The 24,694-nt window shown below is 39.2% G+C and overlaps 1 protein-coding gene across 2 annotated transcripts in view; it reads left to right on the forward strand.

Annotated features, from left to right (window-relative positions):
- Positions 1–24,694, forward strand: part of LOC139687229 (NFX1-type zinc finger-containing protein 1) — a 51,917-nt gene that overhangs the window by 22,990 nt on the left and 4,233 nt on the right. For both annotated transcript variants that reach the window (XM_071584355.1, XM_071584356.1), the window contains exons 7-10: positions 176–335; positions 5,636–5,747; positions 16,048–16,271; positions 19,930–20,195. In XM_071584355.1, the coding sequence (XP_071440456.1) occupies positions 176–335; positions 5,636–5,747; positions 16,048–16,271; positions 19,930–20,195 (762 nt within the window). The remainder of the gene's footprint in view (positions 1–175; positions 336–5,635; positions 5,748–16,047; positions 16,272–19,929; positions 20,196–24,694) is intronic.

The following is a 24,694-nucleotide window of genomic DNA, read 5'->3' on the forward strand; positions in this document are numbered from 1 at the left end:
TGGTAGTTATGAAGTAATATCTGGCTTAATACTGGGTGAACTCTACCATCACCTACCAAACTGACATTGGGTTGATTACTGTGTTTAAGGTTTTTTTATATATATTAATACCCACACATATATGTTATAAAACTTTGTAGAACATGTTTTATTAAATAACCATCCATTCTTTCAGTTCCTAGTCCTAAGATATTGATGAAAAGATGTAAAGAAGCCTGTGGGAAGATATTGGAATGCTCACACAGGTGCAAAGGAACTTGTGGACAGTGCATGCAGGGAAGGATTCATATACCCTGTCAAGAAAAGTGTGGAAGAAACCTCATCTGTGGACATGAGTAAGATATTTCATATAATAACCCTATTCTAAATTTTTCAATGGCTTATGCTTTAACTCTGAATCAAACTGTCTAAATCTTCCGCATCCTAAAATGAATAAATGATAACTTTGGCTTTGACTCAATCTTGATCAATTCTTAATAATTTGTATCAAAATATAGATGTTGTCTGTATCTCGGATTTTAAAGCAGCTGGTGGTAAATTTTTACTCCCTTTTACCGTATTTTCCCATCGATAACGCACTTGCGTTATCTATGCGGAAATGTTTAGATGATCAAAAAAAATGACAATGCTCAATATGTAATGAAAATTGAAAAAAAATCCAAACATTTACATACAAAAGGAGAGTTAGTATTCTGATGAAACAGTCACTGAGCAATGTACTACCGAAAGTTGGTGGACATTGAGGATTACTGCAGTGTTCAGAAAAATGTTCGGCATCCACCTTCCCGTTTAATTTAGCTTTCCAGATGAAAGAGGTCGGCAACAAGACAGACACTCGCAGTAAATATGAAAAAGAGGAAGAAACGATGGATTACAGGCGAGATGATTGGGAAATAGACAAGAGAAGGAAACGGAAGAGTGCGAAAAATTTGACTTGAATTAATGCATGCATTTATTTATTTAGCATCCTGCGAGCCACCGCTAAGGTATATGGCAGGGTGTGATTACACACCAGAATACCCTTGACCCAAAGCACAGATTCCCTGCTAGCACTGTCAGACAAAAATTATTTTATTCCGATCCCTTATTGTTTATGAGAAAAATGTCTTAAATCTATCTGTTCTGCACTTAATCTCTCGGATTTTATTGACATGACCTTGCCTATTGTAATACGATGGGACTGATAACACATTTTCAACATCAATGCTAAGGAGACATCCTTCCAATTAATGCAAAATGTTAAATGTGCATAACTCGACCTTTGCCCTGTGTGTGATTCCCAACCTATATCCTCTAATAATTTTGATGTGCAACTCAATTTGCCATAACAATGTTTCGCAAATATAGCTCTGAGAGAAGAGAGTAGTAGATAGGAGGCATAGGTAGCTTAACTAGGCACATGTACCTGTCTTAAGACTCTCTCAGTGTATAGGGAGGATAGAGGGTGGGGTTGGGTGGTTTTAGGTTTGGGAGGAGTAGCATAGGGATGCTCCTTATTACTGGTTCTTTTTAAATGGAATTGTGGAGGGTATGGCAAGACAGGTATGGGTATAGGGCTGAACGTGTGTCATTAAAATCAGCTAAATTGGTGGAGGATGATCATTAAGCTTTAGTTAGCCAGTCAGTCCAAGGTTGAAAATCATTGCTGCACAGTTAAGAAAATCGGTGGGAAAGAAATGTAAACAAAACAAAGATTATGAAGTTTTCAAGAAAGGGGCAGGCTAAGTTAACATAGCAGGGGATAAATTAAGATCAGGTGAAACAATGTGGCATTCTTGGAAGTGTTTTTGACAGAGATGGTCAAAGTAGTAGGGATATCAGAAGTAAGAATTGTATTAGGCAAAGAATTTTTCGCGATGAGGATGGGATTGATGGCTGGGATGTTGAGTAAGGATGCTAGGAAAAGATAAGATGAAATTTTTATATGGAGCACGTAATTGATGGTTTCCAGTGTAACTTTATGGAATCAATTCACATTGTAAATGAAAAATATAGTAACTCTGAGATTCCAATGAAAATTTATTGCGATACCTCCTGGTTTTCGACGTTCAACGTCATCTTCAGGTAGCAACTCCTACAGACATTCATCTATAGATACTACACTGTGGTGGGGCGGGGAGGTGAGAAGGTCGGAGGGTGGGTGGGGGAGGGAAGTGAGCAATGATAGTTGGAGGGAAGGGTAGAAAGCATGAGGCACCCTATGAGGAGGATCCCTCTTATTGGCGAAGGAAAGTGGGTGGGTTTTAAACGGTTCATAGACATAAATACGAAGCCATTTTCATACCTCTGAGGTCAAGGGAGCTTGTGAGGGACGTGTGTAACCTTTTCCCCAGTGTCCCACCCAAGGAAGCGCTGGACATTGCAGAAACCCTCCTTTTTCAGAAGTCCGTACCTGCTCCAATCACCTTTGAACTGTATGAACTCTTGAAGACGGGTATTTCACAATATTATTTCAGTTTCAACGGTAAATATTTTGAACAAGCCAATGGCCTAGCCATGGGCTCCCCTTTGTCCCTGCTACTGGCGGATATTTACATGGACCATTTCAAAAAAGGTCTGTTCTCCTCTAGTAATGGACTGACCAAAAATGTATTGTGTTGGCATTGCTATGTAGACAATGTGTTTTGTGTGTGAGTAGAAACAATGGATATAATGAGCAGCTCATTAATAAATTTTATTTAAAAAAACTTAACAACTGTCAGTCAAAGACATTTTTAAATCCCTACCACAAAAATACTCTACTGCCAAATGGCGTAGAGTCCTATATCTGGATCACATTACTATGAGAATTTGCAAAACACTGCCGAAAGATTAGTTTAAATTAGCCTATTATAATAAATCAAACCTCAGGAACCTACTTTCCCACACAAAAGACAAAATATGGAGCATGGTTTTGTACTGTGCAGATACATGTTTGTTGAAGCAAGTTGATAAACATTGGATGGGGGATTATCAGATGTGGGTCTGGAGGAGGATGGGGATAAGAAAACAAATGAGGAACTGCTGGGCATGGTGAGAGGGGAGGAGGGAGGGTTGTTGGCAGAAATCGAAAGGAACCAGGAACGATGGATGCAGAACGTTTTGATGGGTGATGATGTGGTATTTAACAATGAGATGGAAGGGAGGACGTTAAGCAGGTGAGGTAAGGGTAGGAAAAGGATTGGCAAGTCGGACAGAATGAAGGGGAAAAGGAAACTTGTAGAATTGAAGATTGGTTTATGGTAGTCCGGAGTGCGTAGTTAGGCAAGGCTTAGAAATGTAATGGTGTTGAGGTTGTGTCAAATCGAACCTAATATAATTTCCTAGGTCTAGAAAAGAATGCATATTTCAGAGTTAAGTTTATGTTATTGCAAATTGTCATTAAAATGCTCATGTGAGGAAAATGTTGATAACTAGTCTCCAACTAAAACCAAAAAGATAAAATGACCCCAGCACCATGAATTTTAAAACACTCTGTGATGCTTTTAATGGTGAAAATGCTGGTCAGGCATGCTGAAAATAATATTGCAAAGGCATGCTTGATGTTGGATTCAAATAATAGAACTGTGGACTTTGTAAGTGTATTGCTCTGGTTACTTTTGCTGTAGGGCAAATTATTATGGGTTATGTCTAAACTCCCAAATGTACCCTTGCATGGCACAAATTTATTGGAATAAATTTGGTTTAAATGATTTACAACTATGCAAAGGGACTGAAGAGCAAGGTGAAGTGAATGTTTGATCAACTTTTGGGACCATATGAGGTCTGTACAACAAATACACGAACTGAGACCATGAAAACTTGAATTTGCAAAATTCAGTCTACATCTATTTTGTCCCCTTCTTCAAAGTACTCTCCATTTGTAGGCTATGCATTCTTTTTCCATCTTCTTCCATTCCACTGTTTAGTAAAGCACACTTGGAAGTCCTCTTGGCAGCAGTTAGGCTTTTCAGTTTTCTCGTCGTTTCTTGCTTTATTGTGTCTTCCACATCTTCCCAATGTGATGTCCCCCTATCACATTTTTGCATTTTGGGGGAATAGGAAAAATTTGCAGGGGGGGGCGAGATCCGGTGCTTAAGGAGGATGATCAAGGATCAAGGCGATTGAATTTTTTGCCAGAAACTGGCGAACAATCAATGCTAAATGAATGTTCAGGTGCATTGTCATGGTGAAGGATCCATCCATCATGTTCGGTTAAAATAGTGAGCACTGTTGATTTTCCCAAATTCAGTTCATCAGTTATCATTCGGACAGTTTTCTGACAATCGGTAAGAAGGACAAGGGACCGCACACGATCAATGTTGTCGTCAGCACAGGTGGAGGAAGGTCCTCCTGGCCTTAACATCATCATCCATGGCTGGCGTCTTGTCCACTATCTTTGAAATGCTTAATCCACTTGAAAGCGGACGTTTTCTTCAGACAGCATTATCACCGTTTAACAGCTTTCAACATTTCAGTTATTACTAGATAACTTTTACTGCACTTCACCAGAATACTTGATGATTATTCGTTGCTCTGTGATTTTGTCAAATTCCATTTTCGACAAACGGTAACAAACAAGGAAAAGAGAAGCTGACAGAACTGGCACCATTATACGCACAGTTTGACGATCCGCCAAGCATCGAAGGCTGGCTCATTGGGTCTCAGGCAACTAGCGCCGCTGGAGGGTGGGGGGCTATAGTCCACATCATATTGCCACCAGGTTGCACCAGTTAGCATAGTTATTGCACGGACTAGGTACATGAAAAACTGTTTTGTTCAAGTTAATGATGATTACACCTTGAGCAAAGGTGGTGATAAAATGTGCTGCTGCTTGATTTAAGCTTGAATTTAGATTTCCTCGAGTGTCATCAACGCATTCGCGAAATCTGTTGTGCAGTCCTCCGATTGTTAATAATTGTCATGAAACTTATGATATATGCATAAAAACATTTTTCAAATGGAAGGCATATGATGCGAAAGCTGCATGAAAGTATACGAAGCTTATTTGTAAATTGGTTTGAACCTTCTGCCTCCTACTAAAAAGGCTGCCTCCTACCAAAAAAGATACTCCTCAGGAGGAAGAAATATTTGGCTGATGAAACATGAGATTCATGACAAAAGTCCTTAAAACTTTATGATCCTTTAAACGAAATAAATTCTTTTATACCTCTTGATGATTTAGCACAATAATATGATGTAACTATCCAGAACACTTGAACAAAATATTTATTTATGGATCATTACATATCATCATCATATCATACATTGGATTATCAATCAACATTATCCTATTTTGAGAATCCTAAATTAATAAAAACTGGGATAAAAGGTGGTTTTTTGTTAGCAAATCAAATTCCTTAAAAGATTGCATTAATTTAATAGTGATTTTTTTTCAATGTAATTTTGAAATGTGGCATGTGAAGCTTTGATGTTTTTTTGATTGAGACATTTCTCACTTTCAGGCATAGTGTGTGTTTTGACTATATGGCCAAAGTTAAAGCTTGCATGCCAAAGTGTAGCCTTCTGGGAAACTAGTAAATGCAATCATATCACTAGTACTGTTACTTAGTGAAACTCCACTACAGAGATATCAAAATATGTGAATTCTCATATCTTGAATTACCCCAAACCTCACCTCCCTCATTAATCAACAGAATTTTTGTGTGCTTCACAGGTGTACTGTATCCTGCTCCCAAACTTGCCCACCATGCAAGAAGAAGTGCTTTGTTATCTGTGAGCATTCCAAGTGTAAGAACATGTGTGGAAAGCCGTGTGCTCCCTGTCGAGTAAGTTACAGGTTATCAAAAGTAAATCTATTTATAGGGAGGTATGATATTGATATTTCCCTTTGGTAATATATTCATTGCATTTATAAATAATTCTATTTGCTAAAATGCTATTATTGTTTAGTTAGTTAAACCCTACATACAAGGTGTGATCAAAAGAAGACAGGACTGATTTTATAACTTGTTTATTTCGACGGATATAGCTTAATCGAACTTGTTGCTCTCAAAATACATGCCTTGGCTGATGACACACCTTTGCCAACGTTTCTTCCAGCTCTCGAACCCTCCTGGTAGACCGCCTTAGGGATCCTCTTCAGGTCTGCCGTGCAATTAGTTTCAATGTCCGTAATAGAGTCAAAGCGGTGTCCTTTTCAAGGTTGATTTTAACTTTGGAAACAAAACAAAAGTCTGATTGAGCCACATCTTGGAAGTAGGGTGGTTGCGGGATCACGGAAGTTCCGGTTCTGGGGAACAACTCTGTCATGATCAGCACTGTGTGAGCCGGCACCTTATCGTGGTAGAAGTGCCATGCATTGTTTCTCCACATGTCCAGCCTCTTTCGGCTCAATTTGACCCTCAGCATCTTCATGGCCTTTAAGTAGAAATCTTTGGTGGGCCTATGTCTCAACATCATTACTGTAAACCCAGGTTTTGTCACCAGTTATGATAGTTTTAAGAAACCCTGGGTCGGCATTGGCTCGATCCAGGAGTTCCTGACAAATATCCACACGTTTTTGTCTCATCAGTCAACACCCGTGGGACGAATTTTGAGGGGATGTGCATGATGCCCAAAATGTCTGTCAAAATTGTCTGGCAGGATCTAAAACTAATGTTCACTTCCTCGGCTATCTCCCTCACAGTTAATCTGCGATTTGTCCGTACCAAATCATTCACCAATTTGAAATGGTTGGGGTCTATCAAAGTCGAAGGCTGCCTGTTCGCGAATCTTCATCTGTCAAGATTCTGCTCGATTTAAAACAATTGTACCACTCATAACACTGGCTTCGACTCATAGCTTCATTAACAAAGGCTTGCTGAATCATTTCAAATGTCTCCGTGGCACTTTTGCCAAGTTTGAAACAAAATTTCAGGCACACACGCCGTTCCTATAGCTCCTTCATTGCTTCTGTTGCACGTGGCGACAAACAGGTTGAGACACGTACCGCTGCTGGTGCGTAACGACTCGACGTAAACAAACGCAACACCTCTGGTTTTAGTCATCAGATGTGTCGCTAGATGGCACACTGTGTCTTGTTTTGATCTGTTGAACGGTTTGTGCAGAATAAAATCAGTCCAGTCTTTCTTTGATCACACCTTTATCCTATCGAAACTACTCCCCTTATTGCTCAAAATATTGGTTAGACAAAAAATTCAGAAGTAAAAATATTAACAGTAGGTACAGGCCCTAGTTTAATGCTCTCTCTCTTTTTCAATGATTTACAGTTAATTTATGGGCACAATGGTTCATAGTTGCTTATTCAAATATGCGCCAAATATTTGTGATACTGTGAAGTTGAGTTGTTTGATGCCAATTTAAGGATTTTATTCTGCCATAATAATGAGGGAAGGATAAGAATGCCTGGACATTTTTTATTTTCTCACTCTCCAATTGTATACCATGCATTTCTCCACGACATAACCTGAATGCCGCGCATTCATCCTTCCTGGATATTATTTCAAATTGATGCATGCATGCAATTAGTTCTATTCCTGCATTAATAGTGCACCTACAAATATCTTCAACAACGGTAATATCAGAAATTTATGCATAATCTCTCATATGGGTATGCTGTGGAACATCATTATACGAGCATGATCCTTTCAGCGACCTTTCTTGTAATATGAAACGCGTTTGGGGAGTCATATTTTTTCACATAAAGGCATGTAAAGTACTATAATGCATTCCATGCTAAAAAAAAATAAATTTAGTGCGAGTTTTATTCAAAGAAAATTAAATAGACATTATTTAAGGTTCTGGTCACATTTTCTTCTACAAGGGTAATCCCAAAAGTACCCAACCCAACTAAGAAAACACAAAAACTTTGGAAATAAATGTATTTATTTTTCAACGTAATCTCCTTTCAACTCTATACACTGTTCCCAGCGATGTTCAATAAGTTCGATACCCTTTTTATTATAAGAATTCTCTTGCTCCTCAAAATACCCATTAACTGCCGACATCACTTCTTTACAGTTGGAAAATCTTTGACCACCGAGCCGTTTTGTCAAGTTTGCGAACAGAAAATAATAATTCGAGGTGGCTAAACATGGCGAATAGGGTGCATGAGGTAGCAATTCAAACTTAAATTCGTGAATTATGGATGTTGCAATAATGGAATTGTGAGCTTGTGTATTGTCTTGATGAAACAACACTTTCTTGTTGGCCAATTGTGGCTGCTTCGCTTGATTTCTTTGCTCAAACATTGCAGTCAATTTGCATAACACTCGCCGTTGATAGTTTTTTCTTTTTTCAAGATAGTTTATGAAAATTATCCCACGCGCATCCCAAAAAACCGACACCATAACCTTGCCTGAAGATGAAATGGTCTTTGCCTTCTTTGGAGTTGGTTCTCCCTTTTGAATCCATTGTTTTGATTGCCTTTTGTCACGGGTGTGAAGTAATTGACCCATGTTTCATCCATGGTTATGAAACGGTGCAAAAATTCTGCTTTGTTGCTGTGAAACTTTGCTAAACACTCAATTTAAACCTCTTCACGACACTGGTTTTGCTTGAGTGTGAGCTAACGCGGCACCCATCTTGCACACAACTTTGTCATGTCCAAGTTTTCTGTGAATATGCAATGTACTGCACTTTTTGAAATGCCTACTATGTCTACTAGCTGGTGCACTTTCAGTTGATGATCATCAAGTACCACTGTGTGGAGTTTCTTCACCGTTTCTGTAGTTGTCACCTCATTTGGTCGACCAATGCAATGCCCGTCATGACAGCTTGTACGGCCTCGTTTAAACTCTGCTAACAAATATTTTACTGACATAAACGAAGGAGCAGACTCACCCAGAGTAGAATCCAGTTCAACTTTTACATTGGTTGGGCTGAGGCCTTTCAAATGAAAGTATGGTATCGCATAACGATGACTGATTTTCTCCATTTTCACAAGGTCACTGAAAACGTTCACCATTGATGTCTGCCAAACAAATACAAAACAACGTGGCGTCTTCAAACATGAAACATATGCTTTATAGATTGTGTAATTTCTAATACAGTGATATTTTTCAAACAACTACCGCCATCTCTAGGTCAGGCCGGGTACTTAGGCCCCCCCCCCCATGTATAGTGGAATGAAACCATTAGGAGTGCAAATTCAGTTCACACATTCTCAGTTAACTCACTTTTGTCACTATTACATTTGTAAATAAATTCGTCAGTTTCAATGTAAAATTCTTCGTCACTACTTGCTAATTCTTTGGAATACTTATCCATTGTGAGGAGGTGAAATTCGTTCAGAATGAGCAACTACAAGCTGGCAAACCATTCGTCCAACTAAAGGGAAAGCATCTGTTGTAAGAGAACCCTGTGTCATCAGGGAAAACATCTGCTTGTAAGCAAACCTCAAACCAGACTAAGATAAGCAAGGTTTTTTACCATGGAGGATGATGCAACCTGAAAAGAGCACGACAAAGGAAAAGCGCTAGGGTTCGAGTTACTATGAATCAATGACTCGTGTCTTGGACCCTCCTCAAACAACGATGATGCAACCTCAAAATAGCATGACTCAAGGAAAAGGGCAAAGGTTTGTGTTTTACTATGAATATAATAGTCTCATGTCTTGGACTCTCATACTCAAGATTCCTGACTATGCAATGGATAGGGAGAGAGCAGGCAGAACATTTGATGAGACAGGGGGCACTAGGGAGAAAAGGAAATGAAAGAGTCCAAACTAGAAAGCAATGAACTATAGAACAGCTGACTGAGGTAAGTTTACATTCTGGCGATCTTTTTTAAGACACAGATCATCTCTCAAAGGTATTGCTTTACATTTAGCTGACTTCCAAGTAATGAAGGGCGAACAATGCAAATGAAAAAGAACTTACGACAGAGTAAATAGATAACAAAAAACATCTGCGTAGGTGGTGGCATCCTTGGAGACAGCATTTATGTCGACAACGATATTGTGGGTCGATAATATTCATTTATAAAACCAGCCATGCTATTAATTAAGCTTTACTTTACTTGTCCTTTCATGCAGATGATTGCAAGAAAAGTCATTGGAAAAATTAGACAAAAAACCCAATTCTCCTGGTGGTGAAACTCCTTTTCGAGTGATGCAAGCATGCTCGACATACGAGCCGCTGCTGTTGCTAACCGTGCAGAGTCACACTCGACATCCGAGTGCAAAAGGTTAAGGTAATCTATTGGTTAGTTTAGGTTTTTGGATGGACACAACTACCAAATAAATATTTTGTGACTCCTAACAAAACACAATCCAGCAACCTAGTCTACATCAGGTCCCTCTTCATCTATGAGTACTTCCTTCATCCCGTCCAACATCCCTATCCTGTTCCTGCCCTTTCCACGTTTGCCTAACATTACAGTTTTCAACATCCCACTACTGATCAATGCCCCCTTTCATCCACTTTTCCTGCCTCCATAGGATTTCTCCCATCAATCCCCTCTCTTCGCCCACCATACCAAGTACTTCCTCATTTGTTTTATTCTCTGTCCATTTCACCTTCTCCACTCTTCTCCACACCCACATTTCAAAAGCCTACAATCTACGTCTATCCCCCTGCTTCAATACCACTTTTCCGCGCCGTACATAGCTACGCTCTATATCAACGTTTTTACAAGTCTTTTCTTAATATCCTTACTCAACGTCCCTCTCATCAACTCCCTCCTTGTGAAAGCCTCTTTGCCTGGCGCAATTCTTCTCCTCACGTCCCTACTACTTTGACCGTGTTGGTCCAAAACACTTCCGAGATACGTAAACTGTTCTACCTGCTCTAGTTTTGCCCTCCTATTTTAATGTTTAGCTTATCCTTTTTCTTTCTAGGAAATTGCATAACCTTTGTTATAAATATTGATTCTCAGGTGCAGTATTATCATCATATGAATTTGTACCATGTGTAACAACTGCCATATAAGGTTGATGCTTCTTATTGTACAATGCAACAGTTTCCCTTGCTTTCAGCATTTCTCTTATTGCACCAGATAATTAATTGTTGCTTTGCTGTTACATCCTACTCAGACAAACTCTCCTCCACAACTTTTTCCTGTGAAACACAATGAAACTCCATAAGCTCTTCACGAGTCAGCTTTTCCATGCTTTTGAGGATGGTACAAATAATTGATGTCGACCGATTGTATGTGCTTGGTAGATCAGCTACGCTGACAATTTGTTCTCACTTTTGAATGATTTCTCTTTGCATTTCTACTGTCATTTTTATTATCTTTTTTACTCTTTTTGTGGCTTTTTCTTTGAGGGCATTTTTAAAACTATTCATAAAATATTATTAAACTGTGCACAAAAAGTCACAAATAATATGCTTGAACACAAGTTGGGACAAATGTGCGAATGCTAGTGACACCATCCATGGTGCTGGTGGAACTTTAGCTAAACACAAACGTAAAACAGCCGGTGCAATCACTCAAGGGATCTCTTGTCGCTCATCATGCACATTGTTGTTCACTAAGCAAGTTTTTCTAGGGCACAATGATTTTGCTTGTTACGCAAATTTCTTGCTCTCCAAGGTGCTCCTTAAGCGAGGTTCCACTGTATTTCAACAAAAATACTTGAGTATAAAAATTTAACCTAGTAAATGGAAGGATGATCAATGCTCTAAATGAAACACAAGAGGTCTGTTCGAAGAGTATGGTGACTTTTGTGTTTTTTTCAAAAATTATTTATTTATTCATGAATATCTATTCTGTCCCCTTTAAAGTAAGCCCCATTATATATTATGCACTTGTGTCAATATTTTTTCCATCCTCGAAGCACTTCAAAAAATCATTTTTTGTGATCGTGTTCAGCTCCTCCTTCGTTGCAGTCTTTATCTTGTCAATTGTAGGGTTGTGTCATTCTTTCATGGACCTCTTCAGTTTCGGGAACAAGAAAAAGTCACTGGGGGCCAAATCTGGGGTATATGGTGGCTGCGGCATCATTAATGTGTTGTTTTTGGCCAAAACTTGGCGTACAAGTAACGATGTGTGAGCAGGGGCGTTGTCATGGAGCAAAAGCCAATTTGAGTTCATCCACAAATCCGGGCGTTTGAGGTGGATTGCTTCGTGCATATTTTGCATTACTTGCAGGTAATATTCCTTATTTACCATTCTACCCTGTCGCGAGAACTCATGACGCACTGCGCCCCTGCAATCGAAGAAAACTGTGAACAAGACTTTCACATTCGACCGAACTTGGCGTGCTTTTTTCGGTCGTGGCTCGTGCTGCAGCTTCCATTGGGATGATTGAGCTTCAGTTTCCACGACATAACCATAAACCGTCACCAGTTATGACCCTCTGGAGCAAATTTGGGTCGTTACGGACAGAGTCCAAAACCTCATTAGCAATGTTAATGCGTTGCTGTTTTTTGTCAAAATTGAGTAATTTTGGTACGAATTTCGTGGCGACCCGTGTCATGCCCAAATCAGTGGTAAAAATTGATTGGCAATCGATATTTTTAGGTCCTCAGCAACCTTTCTAACAGTTATTTGACAATTGGGCAATATCATTTTCTTCACTTCGTTAATGTTTATCGTCTGTTGTTGACGTGCTCAGGCGTCCGGCATTCTCTTCGTCGTTCACATCTTCTCGGCTCACTGAGAAATTTTTTTGCCACCGATAAACGTTGTTTCGGTCCAAGGTCAAGATTGCCCATATACCACAGTCAACATTTGGAATGTGTCCACACACTTAATTGCGTTTTTTACACAAAATTTGATACAGATTCCTTGATCCATTTTTTGTAACAGGCAAAAATCAAAATTCGCAATATTTTTTGAACCGACCTCGTAAGGTAGCATTATAAATGTATAACTTACTATGATCATAAAAGGGTGCAACTATAATATATTGCTGTGTTTCCTGGTCCATTAAATGCACTTTTTTTTACTCCCAAATGTGCCGTACAAGTAGCCTGTATCTTTTAGTTCAGAAAAAATCTTACAACTCATATATAATCAACCTTACCATTCACATTGTCAACCTACTTTTAAATAAAAGACACCCCAGTCTCGGGATGTCACTGTATAGGTTGTTTTTCTGACAACAGTTCTGCCCGTGTTTCAATGAGCGTCTTCAGGTCGAAGAAGACGCTCATTTAAAGACGGGTGAAACTGTTGTCAGAAAAACAACCTACCTGGTGACATCCGGAGAATGGAGTGTCTTTCATCTGAACGCCGCGAAAATCTATGATCCCATATCTTATGTTAAATATTTGGAAATATAAAATATACCTTGTGTATATATTTCTATTATGCATATGCGTTGACATATACATATAAAAAACAAGTGTGACTTTATAATGAATATTAGTTATATCTGTCACAATACCAGTAGATGTAAAGATATATGTATGTGAAAACATCAGACTTGTGAGTGGCAGCCTACGGACCAACACAAATCAATGTGCACAAAATTGTTTAACAATCTGCCTAGCCATTTAAAAAATGAGACAAGAATTTCACTAATCCAGAAGAATCTATTTGCATATCAGTTCGATGAGTGTAATTATAGTGCAAATGAATATTTATGTAAAACTTAAGTATACAAGGGTTGCTATTTATGTCTTGAGCCTTGACAACACCAAGTGCGTCAGGTGCCATCTGACATTTCCATCTGAAAGTTTGACCCTGTTAACATTATCCTTCTTCAGAACATTTTGTCATTTGATCTTAACTTGTGTTGATTACTGTGCCTCAAAAATTTTGTCTCAGCAAAAAAATGGAGAGTACTCGTGAACACATTCATGATATGATTTTTTATGACTTTCGATGTGGATTATCAAGACGGAAGTGCATCGATCAACTTACTTCCACACTTGGTGATGAAGCCCACTCCTTTGCCACTGTGAAACGCCAGTGTAACAATTTCCATTATGGCCACTGTTCGCTCAGTGACTTAAGTCGTGCAGGTCATCCAGAATCAGTTGTTGTGCCAGAAAACATTGATGCTGTGCAAGAACTAGCAAAGGAAGATCGTCATGTGACTTATCGTGAGATTGAGACATCCTTGGGGATTAGTATGACACGAGCATCAATAAGATATTGCTTGAAAATTTAGCTCTGAAAAACATTTGTTCGTGTTGGATCCCACATAATTTGACAAAAGCTGAAAAAGATGCTCGAGTCAATTCGTGCAAAGAAATGCTCAAGAAATACAATCGCGGTGCATCAAAAGCTGTGTGCCTATAACATCTACGTGCACAGGTGACGAATCTTGGATCCATGCGTATGACCCCGAAACAAAACAGCAATCCGCTGTTGTATGGGTCTTCCAAGGCGAGCCAAATCCGACAGAAGTGATTCGTGCACAGAGCACATCGAAGTAGATGATCGCCCGTTTCTTTGGAATAACTGGACATGAGGCAAACGTACCATTAGAGCAAATTAGAAACGTGAATTATGAATGGTACATGAGCATTAGTTTGCCAGAAGTGCTTGATGAAACATGGAAAAAGAAGCGACAATGTAAGATTATTCATCATGGCAATGGGCAAGCTCTCACAGAATGGCTGAAACAACTAATACCTCTTTGACTGGCCAAAACGTCGAATTAATGGGTCAGAACCATACACCCCTGATCAAGCAGCAAATGACTTCTTTTTATTCCCGTTTATCAAGAAAATATTGCGTGGCCAATGTTTTTCGTCGCCTGAAGAAGTCGTTGATGCATTCAAAAACCATGTTTTGGAGGTAACTCAATCAGAGGGGAAAAAAACTGTTACGAAAATTGGTACGAGCGCATGCAAAAGTGTATTGATTATCATGGAGGATACTTCGAAAAACAATAAAGCCATTTTCAACGATAAATTTTTTCATTATTAGGCTGAAAATATAAATAGCAACCCTCGTATATTAGTTTCCTGTCTTAACTTAAGTTATATACCTCTTGTGTATTCTCAATACTGTACACTGTGTCTGCGGGACTAATAAATATATTATACTATGGGCCTATATGGGATATTAAGGGTATAACTTCGACCTATAGTATACAGATGGACTCACCAATAGCTGCAGCATGTGAAACAAATGCAAGTCTTATGGCCCTTCTACGGTCCTACGGGAGTAAATGTGAAAGTTAACTTAATGTTGAGATTTCTGACAATTGTAATTTTTTGAGCAAATAAGATTTCTTATTAATGAATGTAAACATAGCCATAATAACATCATCTGCCAATTATTGAATAGTCAATTGTTAATTGGTCATTTTGGTACTCCACTAGCAGTCATTGAACAGAGTTTTGATCGAAATCTAGGAAGCTAAAGTTAACCTTCAGTTTAATAGGCCTATGTGAAACCAGGCCTAAAAGATAACCATATTTCCTAGCCTATCAGACACTTTTTTTACTCCAAATTTGCTATAAAATGAGCCAGCGTCTTATGGAGGGGATAACTTTTACCTACAAGCGCAAGCCGATCAGCCTGAAAAATACTTTTCCTATCCCATTAACAAAAATTAAACAATACAATGCAGTGTTATGGTAAAAGATATAAAAAAAATGAAAATTGAAAGAAGTAGCAGGAAAAAATTCTAACAAATTTTCAACAATAAGAGTTTCTGGATAAACATAATAGCTCAATTATGAAGTGATGAAATCATGATTATGCATCAGCTATTACAGAGAAATATGTACTGAAGTGTATCTATTTACTAATGCGGTGATTAGCATATTTTATGCAAAAGATTTTGCATAATCAAGTGTCAAACAAACACGTTCAAAAATGTACCAAATTTACAGTTGCAGTAATTTCATGTCTTTTTGTTAATTAAATATAAGCATCAAAACAAACACGACAATGCTTCTTCAAAAAGCTTCATTGCCAATCAAGTCAAAGAAATATTTAGATGCCTTAATTCTTGCCATCAAAGCTTTTTTTGGAAATCATAGAATCCAAAAATAAGATGCATTGTCAAAACTTGACCATCAGTTAATCATCTATCTTGTTTTATTACGTTAACTCTATTTCAAAGCAATGTCCGTGTGGTTTTTAGCACTTGAATGATGTCTGAATTTCTAGTGGTGAGACCACAGGGTCAAACCTAAGCCTTTTGTGAGAGTAGTTCTTCTGTATGGGAAAATTTTTAGGGTATTTTTTAAAAAATGGCATTGATTGTTTCCTCAGGAACAGTGTGGCTGGCAGTGTGAGCATAAAAAATGTAAGAAGAAATGTTCTGAATTATGTGACCGACTTCCATGCAATGAGCCATGCAAAAAGAAACTAAAGTGTGGACACGATTGCATTGGATTCTGCGGAGAGAAATGCCCAGAACTCTGTCGAGTGTGTAACCCGGAGGAAGTAGATGAGATACTGACCTTCCTCGGGACAGATGATGATGAAAATGCAAGGTAAACCAATATGTATATTCTTTTATTGCATGTCTTAAATTCTTGTTCTATTTTCCGGTCCATTTTGTGTGAATTGCTTCTTATAGATGATGAAGTACACTGCTGAAAATTGTGATGTAGAGGTGAGAATAGAAGGCAAGCAGGGTATGGTGAGGATAGACACGTTGGACGTGGAATGAAGGGGATGAGTTAAAATGTGAGTGGAATCAAAGAACGCTTAATCTGGTGGCATGGGGCGTTAAGTGTTGTTTTTCTAGGAGAGGCAAAGAAATGTAGGGGTGTTCCGTCCATTTCTCTCAAAACCTTAAATTACAAAGTTCATTGTCATGCCATAATAATTGCATTTCACCCGTTATTGTACGAGATGGGAGGCAGTGGGTCAATCAGTCAGCAGGACAAGGTGGCATGGGATCTGTTGGGTTAGCCGCGAGAGAAGAGCAGGTGAGCAGCATGATCACATCATTGTCACATGCAGAGCAAAGGCAATATACGAGGGTAGGCTGAAAACTAATGCACACATACTTTTAGACCACTTACTAAATGACCTTCAGAAGCACTTCTGGTGGCATGTGGAAGTAACATTCCCCCTCAACACGGTTTGAGGTATTTACATTCATCCAGTGTATTTTGATAACCGGAAGTATGGACCTAGTGCTAGTGTGTTCTGTTGCTATGTTAACGAGAGTTAAACAGCGTGCTGTTATTGAATGTTTTAACTGGTGAAAAAGTGACTCCTCATCCGTGAGATTCATCGTAGTTAAAAGGCTGTTTATGATGACGATGCTGTTGATAGGTCTACTGTAAATCAATGGGTAGTAAAATTTCGTGGTTGAGAGCCTGGAAAAGCCATAAATGTTGATGAAACACGCAGCGGACATCCGATCACTGCCACAGACGATAAACATCGCAAACTCGTCAAAGATTTGATTCAAAATGAAATAACCAGCAAATCACTCGAAAGCATATCACAAACGATAATGGAATACCCAAAATGTTAAAGGCAGCCTGGCTCCAATAATCTTGCAACATGACAACGCTCGTCCACACACCTCGGGCGCAACTGGAGAGGCTCGGCGAAACATGAAATTCCAACCGATTCCACACCCTCCTTAATTCCCCCGATCTTTTTCCTTTAGCTCAAGAGACACCTCAAAGGGTAATCATTACACCTCGGACCATGAGGTGAAGGCAGCCGTCAAGTCAAGTGGGTTCGAAAAAAAATTGGAAGAGTTTTTCAGTGACAGAATTAAAAAAACTTGTTGCACGTTGGGAGAAATGTGCTAGCCTTAATTGGTGACTATGTCGAAAAATAAATTTACGCTTTGAAACTTAAGAATTGTAGTTGAATGTACTTAATTGCCCGGTCTTGCTATTTGTTTTTGTTTGTGGTATACAAGCATGCGTGCATTACTTTTTAGCCTATCCTTGTACATTGCACTCTGTTACTCTATGTACATGCAGTTTTATACTGAGTGCAAGTTTGCAAGGGGCTGGAGGGATAGGGGCGGGCAAGGTTTGGGAGCAGGAATTGGCGAGGTAAGGTGGGATGGAAGGAGGAACTTGGCTTGGTGCATATTGCCGCTCATAGGTGGGTTGCACTCTCTCCATTGCCACTTTCCCACTATTATCTCGGTGGGTAGGGGTGGTGTGGTCAGGGAATGGAGTAGGATGATGTGTGTAGGGAAAGGGAAAGTGAACTGAGAAAGAAAGTGATGATGTGGCAGACTTCGCCTCATCTACAGATTTCTGTAGATGCATGCCAAACAAAGCTGCAGCTTAAAAAAAAAAATAAAAATGTTTTCCATGTGCTTACCAGTATTGAATGTCTGTGTGCCCCCGAGGTTTCGCATTAGAGATATGTTCTCTTAACATGCTGTTAATAAGTGTTGAATGAAATGGGATTAAATGGTTTCAGTCTTGCATGTGACTCAAAATTCGGAGCTTAGTATCTGGCAGACAAACATGAAAGCCTCTGGTGGTGGTTTTATGCATTCTTCATGTAAAATTGGTAAGCTCATCCTTTATTGGTTTCTACTTGTTCATTTGGTACCCATGCATTGTGTAGGTTTCAGTATGATCAATTTTAATCCAGCAGTAAGTCCGTGACCAGATCGAAAATATTTCCCACACTTATGACATGGTGTGTGACATTCAGGATTAGGAACCTACTTGAACGAAGAAATTTGCGCACAAATGTAGACTGTGATGCTGTTATTATTGTTGGCATGAAAATGTTGCCAGGATCTTTGATTGACCGTGACTTAGTGATCATTAGTGCATCAAATGATCTCCACCTTGTGGAATCCAATTTCTTCCACTTTTAACTGCCCAATATTAGCATTGAAATGCTAAAATTCTGTCCTCTGTATTGGCCAACCTCATGAGTGTCTAAAGTTTACGCATCCTATGTATTCTCTCGGAACTTTATTGGAACAATTTTTTTTAATGCATGTTAATACTCTGAACATGGGAAAGGGTCTGCCGATGATGGATGGTGAGGACTTTCTCTTCTTGCTTGAATACCTGAATTTTTCAGAAAATTATTTGAAAAGTTGAGGATTTTCTAAACAAATAATTAATAAAGATTTGATGTGGGCATGTTGGATGGAGTGAAGGGAGGAGGGGAAGTTTGCAGAATTGAAAATGGTTTATTTTTGTATTGATGTCAGATTGTTTTGTTTAGGAGAAGCAGAGAAATGGATCATTGTTCAGTCTCTTGTCAATCCGAAACCTATCTTAAATAGTAGAATACCAATAATGATACAGGTTGCGATGCTTATCCCCGGAAAAATTTTAATTTGAAATTCCTGCCATATCATAGTTCCACTGAAGGTCGCGGTTGGAGTTCTTGAAAGCTATGGGCATCTAGTAAACATTCATAACCTCAAAATGGCTGAGATGTTACGTACAAGTGCGAAGTACAATCGAAGAGCTGCTACTCTTGAAAGTGTTCACGCTGGGCATTTGTCCAGGGAAATAGTTTGAATCTGGCTAAGTATAATGCTTTGGAGAAGTCTGGGGAAGGTTTTGCAAACCCGGCGAGGATACCTCAATTGAGGATAGGCTCGGGTGCTAATTTCTTAAAGGAGTTCTGACCCCCCCCCGAACAGCCCGGACTTGAACCCCCTCGACTATTATGTATGTTTGGAGTGCAGTCGAAAGGAAATACCAATAAGACGAGGCACCCCAATGTCGCATCTCTACGCACTGATATCGTAGCAGCATTCGCTAATATATTATTGAGAGCTCCGTTTTAAAGAGTGCGTGCGATCGAATCAGGAGGACAAGATTGAAGCCCGTCATTGCAGCTGAAGGGGGTTATTAATTACATTGAGGAATGTTACTCTCTTGACAGATACCACTACTTGAAATGTAACAGGATTTTCATTTTCATTTGCATTTTTTAAAAATAAAATTGCTTTTACGCATAAGTTTCAATTGTCCAGATTCAACTGTCGTACCCTGTAGTAAGTGAAAAATGGTGCGTCTTATTTTTTCGCAAGTGCAGATTGATTGATGCATTGCTACGATTTCCTTTCAAGTGGATTCCACAGTCATGAAGTAATCATTTGCACGTTTATGTTGTGTATAAGGAGGAAATCTTGTTATGTCATTCTTCTATTTTTCATAAAAGTGATATTGTGTGATTTCTTTGCAGATTTGTCATCTTACCTGATTGTGGACACACATTTGAGTCGACTGGCTTGGAGAAATGGCTCTCCATGGGTCAGAAAATGGTGAAAATGTTGGAGTGCCCAATGTGTAAGACACCAATCCAGCAAGCCTATCGATATGGCAATGAAGCTAAAATCCATTTCTCCAATGTGCTGAAGGTGAAATATAAGATTTTTGGAAACCTAAAACAAATAAACAATGGTGTGATAAAATCAGCCTTGAAACTGAAGAGTCTTACTTCCTCTGAAGGTTAGTCGCTCTTGAGATTACTATTTTTTATATTCCAGTTGAAACGCTATGGGGGGATATCATAATTTAATGAGTTAAAGGTCATAATTAGAAATCAATAATGCCATTAAGATGGCTATGATTTCTTCTTCATAAAACTGATATTGCTCATGTAGTGTTGCAAATATTAAATTTTTTGGCATTAAATATTCGGTGACTAAAAGGTCTCAAGTAATTTGTTTAATGGACTTCATTTCATCGGTGTATACAAGGTGTGATCAGAAAAAGACAGGACTGATTTTATAACTTGCTTAATTCGATGGATACTTCTGAATCGAACTTGTCGCCCTCCAAGTACAACATGCCTTGGCTGACGACACACCTATGCCAATGTTTCTGCCAGCTCTCGAGCCCTGCCTGGTAAGCCCCCTTATAGGGATCCTCTTCGGGTCCGCCGTACAGTTAGTTTTAATGTCCGCAATAGAGTCGAATCGGAGCCCTTTCAAGATTGATTTTAACTTTGGAAACAAAAGAAGTCTGTCAGAGTCACGTCTGGAGAGTAGGGTGTCTGAGGGATCACAGAAGTTCCTGCTCTGGCAAAAAACTCTTTGTCACGATCAGTTCCATGTAAGCCAGCGCATTATCGTGGTAGAAGCGCCATGCATTGTTTCTCCAAATGTCCGGCCTCTTCTGGGTCACTGCGACCCTCAGCCTCTTCATAACCTTTAAGTAGAAATCTCTGTTGGGCATATGTCTTAACATCATTATCGTAATCCTATCAGGTTTCGTCACCGATTAAGATGGTTTTAAGAAACTCTGGGTCAGCATTGGCTCGATCCAGGAGTTCCTGACCAATGTCCACACGTTTCTGTCTCTGTTCATTAGTCGAGACGAATTTTGATGCCATGCGCGTCATGCCCAAAATGTCCGTCAAAATTGCCTGAGAGGTTGCAAAACTAATGTCCATTTCCTCGGCTATCTCCCTAACAGTTAAACGGCCATTTGTCCACACCAAATTGTTCACCAATTTGACATGGTTGGGGTCTGTCGAAGTGGAAGGCCGCCTGTTCGCAAACTATCCGTTATCTATAAACATGCGGTTCTCAATCCATTTCCTCTTCATTGTTAGCTGTAATTTTATTTTGCTCATCTAGATGTGTGATGTCAATTTTAACATTCCACTCACTCGATTCCTTACGCCTCTTATTACTTCTCCCCTCAGTCATGACAGCATGCTGGTTTGATACCAAATTTGAACTTATGTCCCCTCTTTATCCTGGAGCAAAGTACTTTTTTTTTGGAACTTGTACACTTAACCCTGGAATGGTAATGGGGGTGAAAAAATACCCCAGAGAAGTTTGAAATCTCGCGCCAAATGAAAACTGCTTAGGTTCACTACTTGGGACCCTTACCATAATTCACGTCAATTATGTCTCACGTGATTCTACAATTAAAAAAAAAACAAAAAAAATGAGCCCCCCCCATAGGACTCACGTAGTCATAATGGGAGTGTGATTTGAATTTTTGAGAATTGTCACCCCACTACACTGGAATAAGGTGGAAAAGATAGCATTACAGTTCTAGGGTTAGGCTCCTTAGTCATATGCTAATGTTCTGATTGAGGGTGGAAATGGGGTTAAACCACCGTAAATAAACCTCAAAAAGTTATCCTGTCAGTTAAAACTGATCATGATCAGCACAGTAAGCCCTGGACCAGCTGAATGCAGGCGGAGAATAATGGCCATGCAGTTCAGGTTGTAGCTCATAGGGTCACTACATGAATTCACTGAAATACTCTGCCAGAGGATACATTTTGCTTGCAAGTTTCCTTGGACATGGATGAAAGCTATGCTTAAATAATTCATCATTTTTCCAGCAGTAATGTAAATAATGAATGAGCAGTGCCAAATGCCATTGTTGTGCCAAATTACTTTCTTGTCCTATTGAAGTTATTCAATCGTTCAACTACATGTCGAATGTTTGCACACTGGAGATGCATTCGTTTACGACCTTTTTATATTATTTATTGATGGGAATCATGGATTAGTTTTGCACTTATAAAAAAATCATTTACGTACGGGTACAAATTACTTAAAGAAGCACACTTTTTATTGAAAATTAAAAATATAATTAAGATTTTATGAAAAATCATGTTTTGCAATGCATGAAAGACATTTTCAAATACTTAACAGGTACACATAAATGCCTGTTTAGATTAATTAGACGTAAAAATATTCCAAATTAAAAAATGGAAACAGAACATAAGAAAGATAGTATTTAATACTGGCCAAATGATGAAGAAAATTTTCCCGATGGGCAATAGGAACAACTTATTGGCATGTACAGATATCCACGCAGCAATAATTAGTATTCTATAATTCTTTGGATAATTATTGATAATATTCTTGTGAGGGATCCTGGTGAGATAGAAAAAAGAGCAATTTGATCACAACAGTTGGCATCCCTCATAATCTGGCTTATAGGCGAGTAGTAAGTGTGCTTTTGGGCATGATATCTAATTCGGAAGAGAGTTTCATACCTCGTGTTATATGAAGGCACTCGGAAAGCTATAGCCCTTAGGAGTTGTACGGAATCAATCTTGTAGTGCAGTAATTTATAAAGAAAAGTATGTTTTTTAATTTTTCTACATTTATGCAAGGAGGGAAGATAAAGTAGGGGTAACATTTCATGATAGCTTTGTGGAAATTGAATTAGAATGCAATTTTGTGCACAAATGATAAATGGTCCGTTCTTTCCATTTTCCTCCGTGACTTCCGAGCCACTTCCATATATATTTTGAGTTCTGCTTGGAGTAAAATGGTGCAACAAAAATGGTATCAAAAAGGTCTACGCTCTGCCGCCACCGAAAAGTCTCCATTCTGTCCATTGTTTCAATGCTTGGGCATCATCTTCAGGGCAAGTCTTTCTCCGGGTTGCCGCCACCGATTTACCCCCTGCCAAGCTTAAAGGTCAACTCCTGAGAGAGCAGAGAGCCGAGTTTGCCATAAGATGCCAGGCATTCACCGAGCAACCCATCTCCTCAATCTTGTCCTTATCTTCTTGAGGAGAGTGCAAGTAGCTGACGTCGACATTGATGTGCATGCTTGATCAGCCTAGCTTACACCTGTTTCTCGCTTTTCAATAATTTTACTTTTCATTTCCATTGATAATTTCTATTTTCTTATGGCTTTCTTCTTGCGGCTATTCCTTCTGGGACATTTTTAAAACTATGCACAAAATACTTCTAAGCTTAGCACATGCCATGGAAGCGACGGAAGTGGAGCCGGAGAATCAAGTTCAGGGGAAAGGAATGGCCCATAGAATAGGCCACTTCTTCCTTCGCTTGCCGTTCATTCCAATCACTATCAAACGTTTCCCTGCAGGAACGCGCACAATTATGTCCTCTAACTGATTGCATATCCTATCGACCTGTTCATCCTTATGATTGTTCAGTGGCATGTATACTCGAACAGTGACCAAGTTGGTCGGTTCTGCTTTTATCTCTATGAGTAATAGTCTATCTGTTGCTTGTACTATGTTTACTATGCTTCTTCCGGCATTTTTATTCAATTCAATTTGGTAATCCCTTGTTGGCTCTCGTCCCCTCCACTTTTTATTACTCTATGACTATCACTCCAGTAATCCCCGCTACCCTTCCATTTCAACTCGCACAGATCTAAGATGAAACAGTTTCTGGCATCACTTGGTGGAAATTCTTCATATTGAAATTAAATTTAAAATACTTCGCCTTTCCACATAAACCACTTTTATTACTACCTAGGTTTCGTTATGGTATAACATCATCAGGTCATCATCACCTGATGATGTTATACCATAACGAAACCTAGGTAGTAATAAAAGTGGTTTATGTGGAAAGGCGAAGTATTTTAAATTTAATTTCAATTTTAATTTCAGATCTAAGAGGTCGATTCAAAAAGTAAGGTCTCCTATTTTTTTCGTAGGAAAGGCTAAGCATTTAGCTATTTTTCTATTTTGTCACCTTGACAATCAATCACTTGTTGAATCCTTGTAACCAGCTTTTTTTTAATACCGGTATCGAACCTTTCTCCCGCCGCGTCACGAAGCCAACTGACGACTGCTTCTTGCACTTCCTCGTCTGACTTGAATTTCTGTCCTCCAAGGTGTTTTTTGAGAGCGGGAAACAAGTGGTAGTCACTAGGGGCAACGCATGGTCTGTAAGGAGGGTGGTCGATGATATCCCAGCCGAATTCATTGAGTAGGGTGGTTGTTTGATGTAGGGTGGTCGTTTGATGTAGGGTGGTCGTTTGATGCGACACATGAGGACGCGGTTTGTCATGATACAAACACCCTCCTTTGGTGAGACTCCTTTTTGTAACCAAGGACCTCCGACACAATATTCTGCACGGAGAAGTAGCCGCTCTCTCCATTAAGGCCTTCCTTTATTTCATTAAGGACAATTCTCCGGTTATTGCGCACCATCTCGTCAATTGGAGCCACCGTTGATTCCGGCAAACTGGGCCGCCCCGACCTCGGCTCAT

This window comes from Hetaerina americana, unplaced genomic scaffold, assembly GCF_022747635.1.
Source record: "Hetaerina americana unplaced genomic scaffold, ioHetAmer1.1.p SCAF_18, whole genome shotgun sequence".
Taxonomy (NCBI): Eukaryota; Metazoa; Arthropoda; class Insecta; order Odonata; family Calopterygidae; genus Hetaerina; species Hetaerina americana.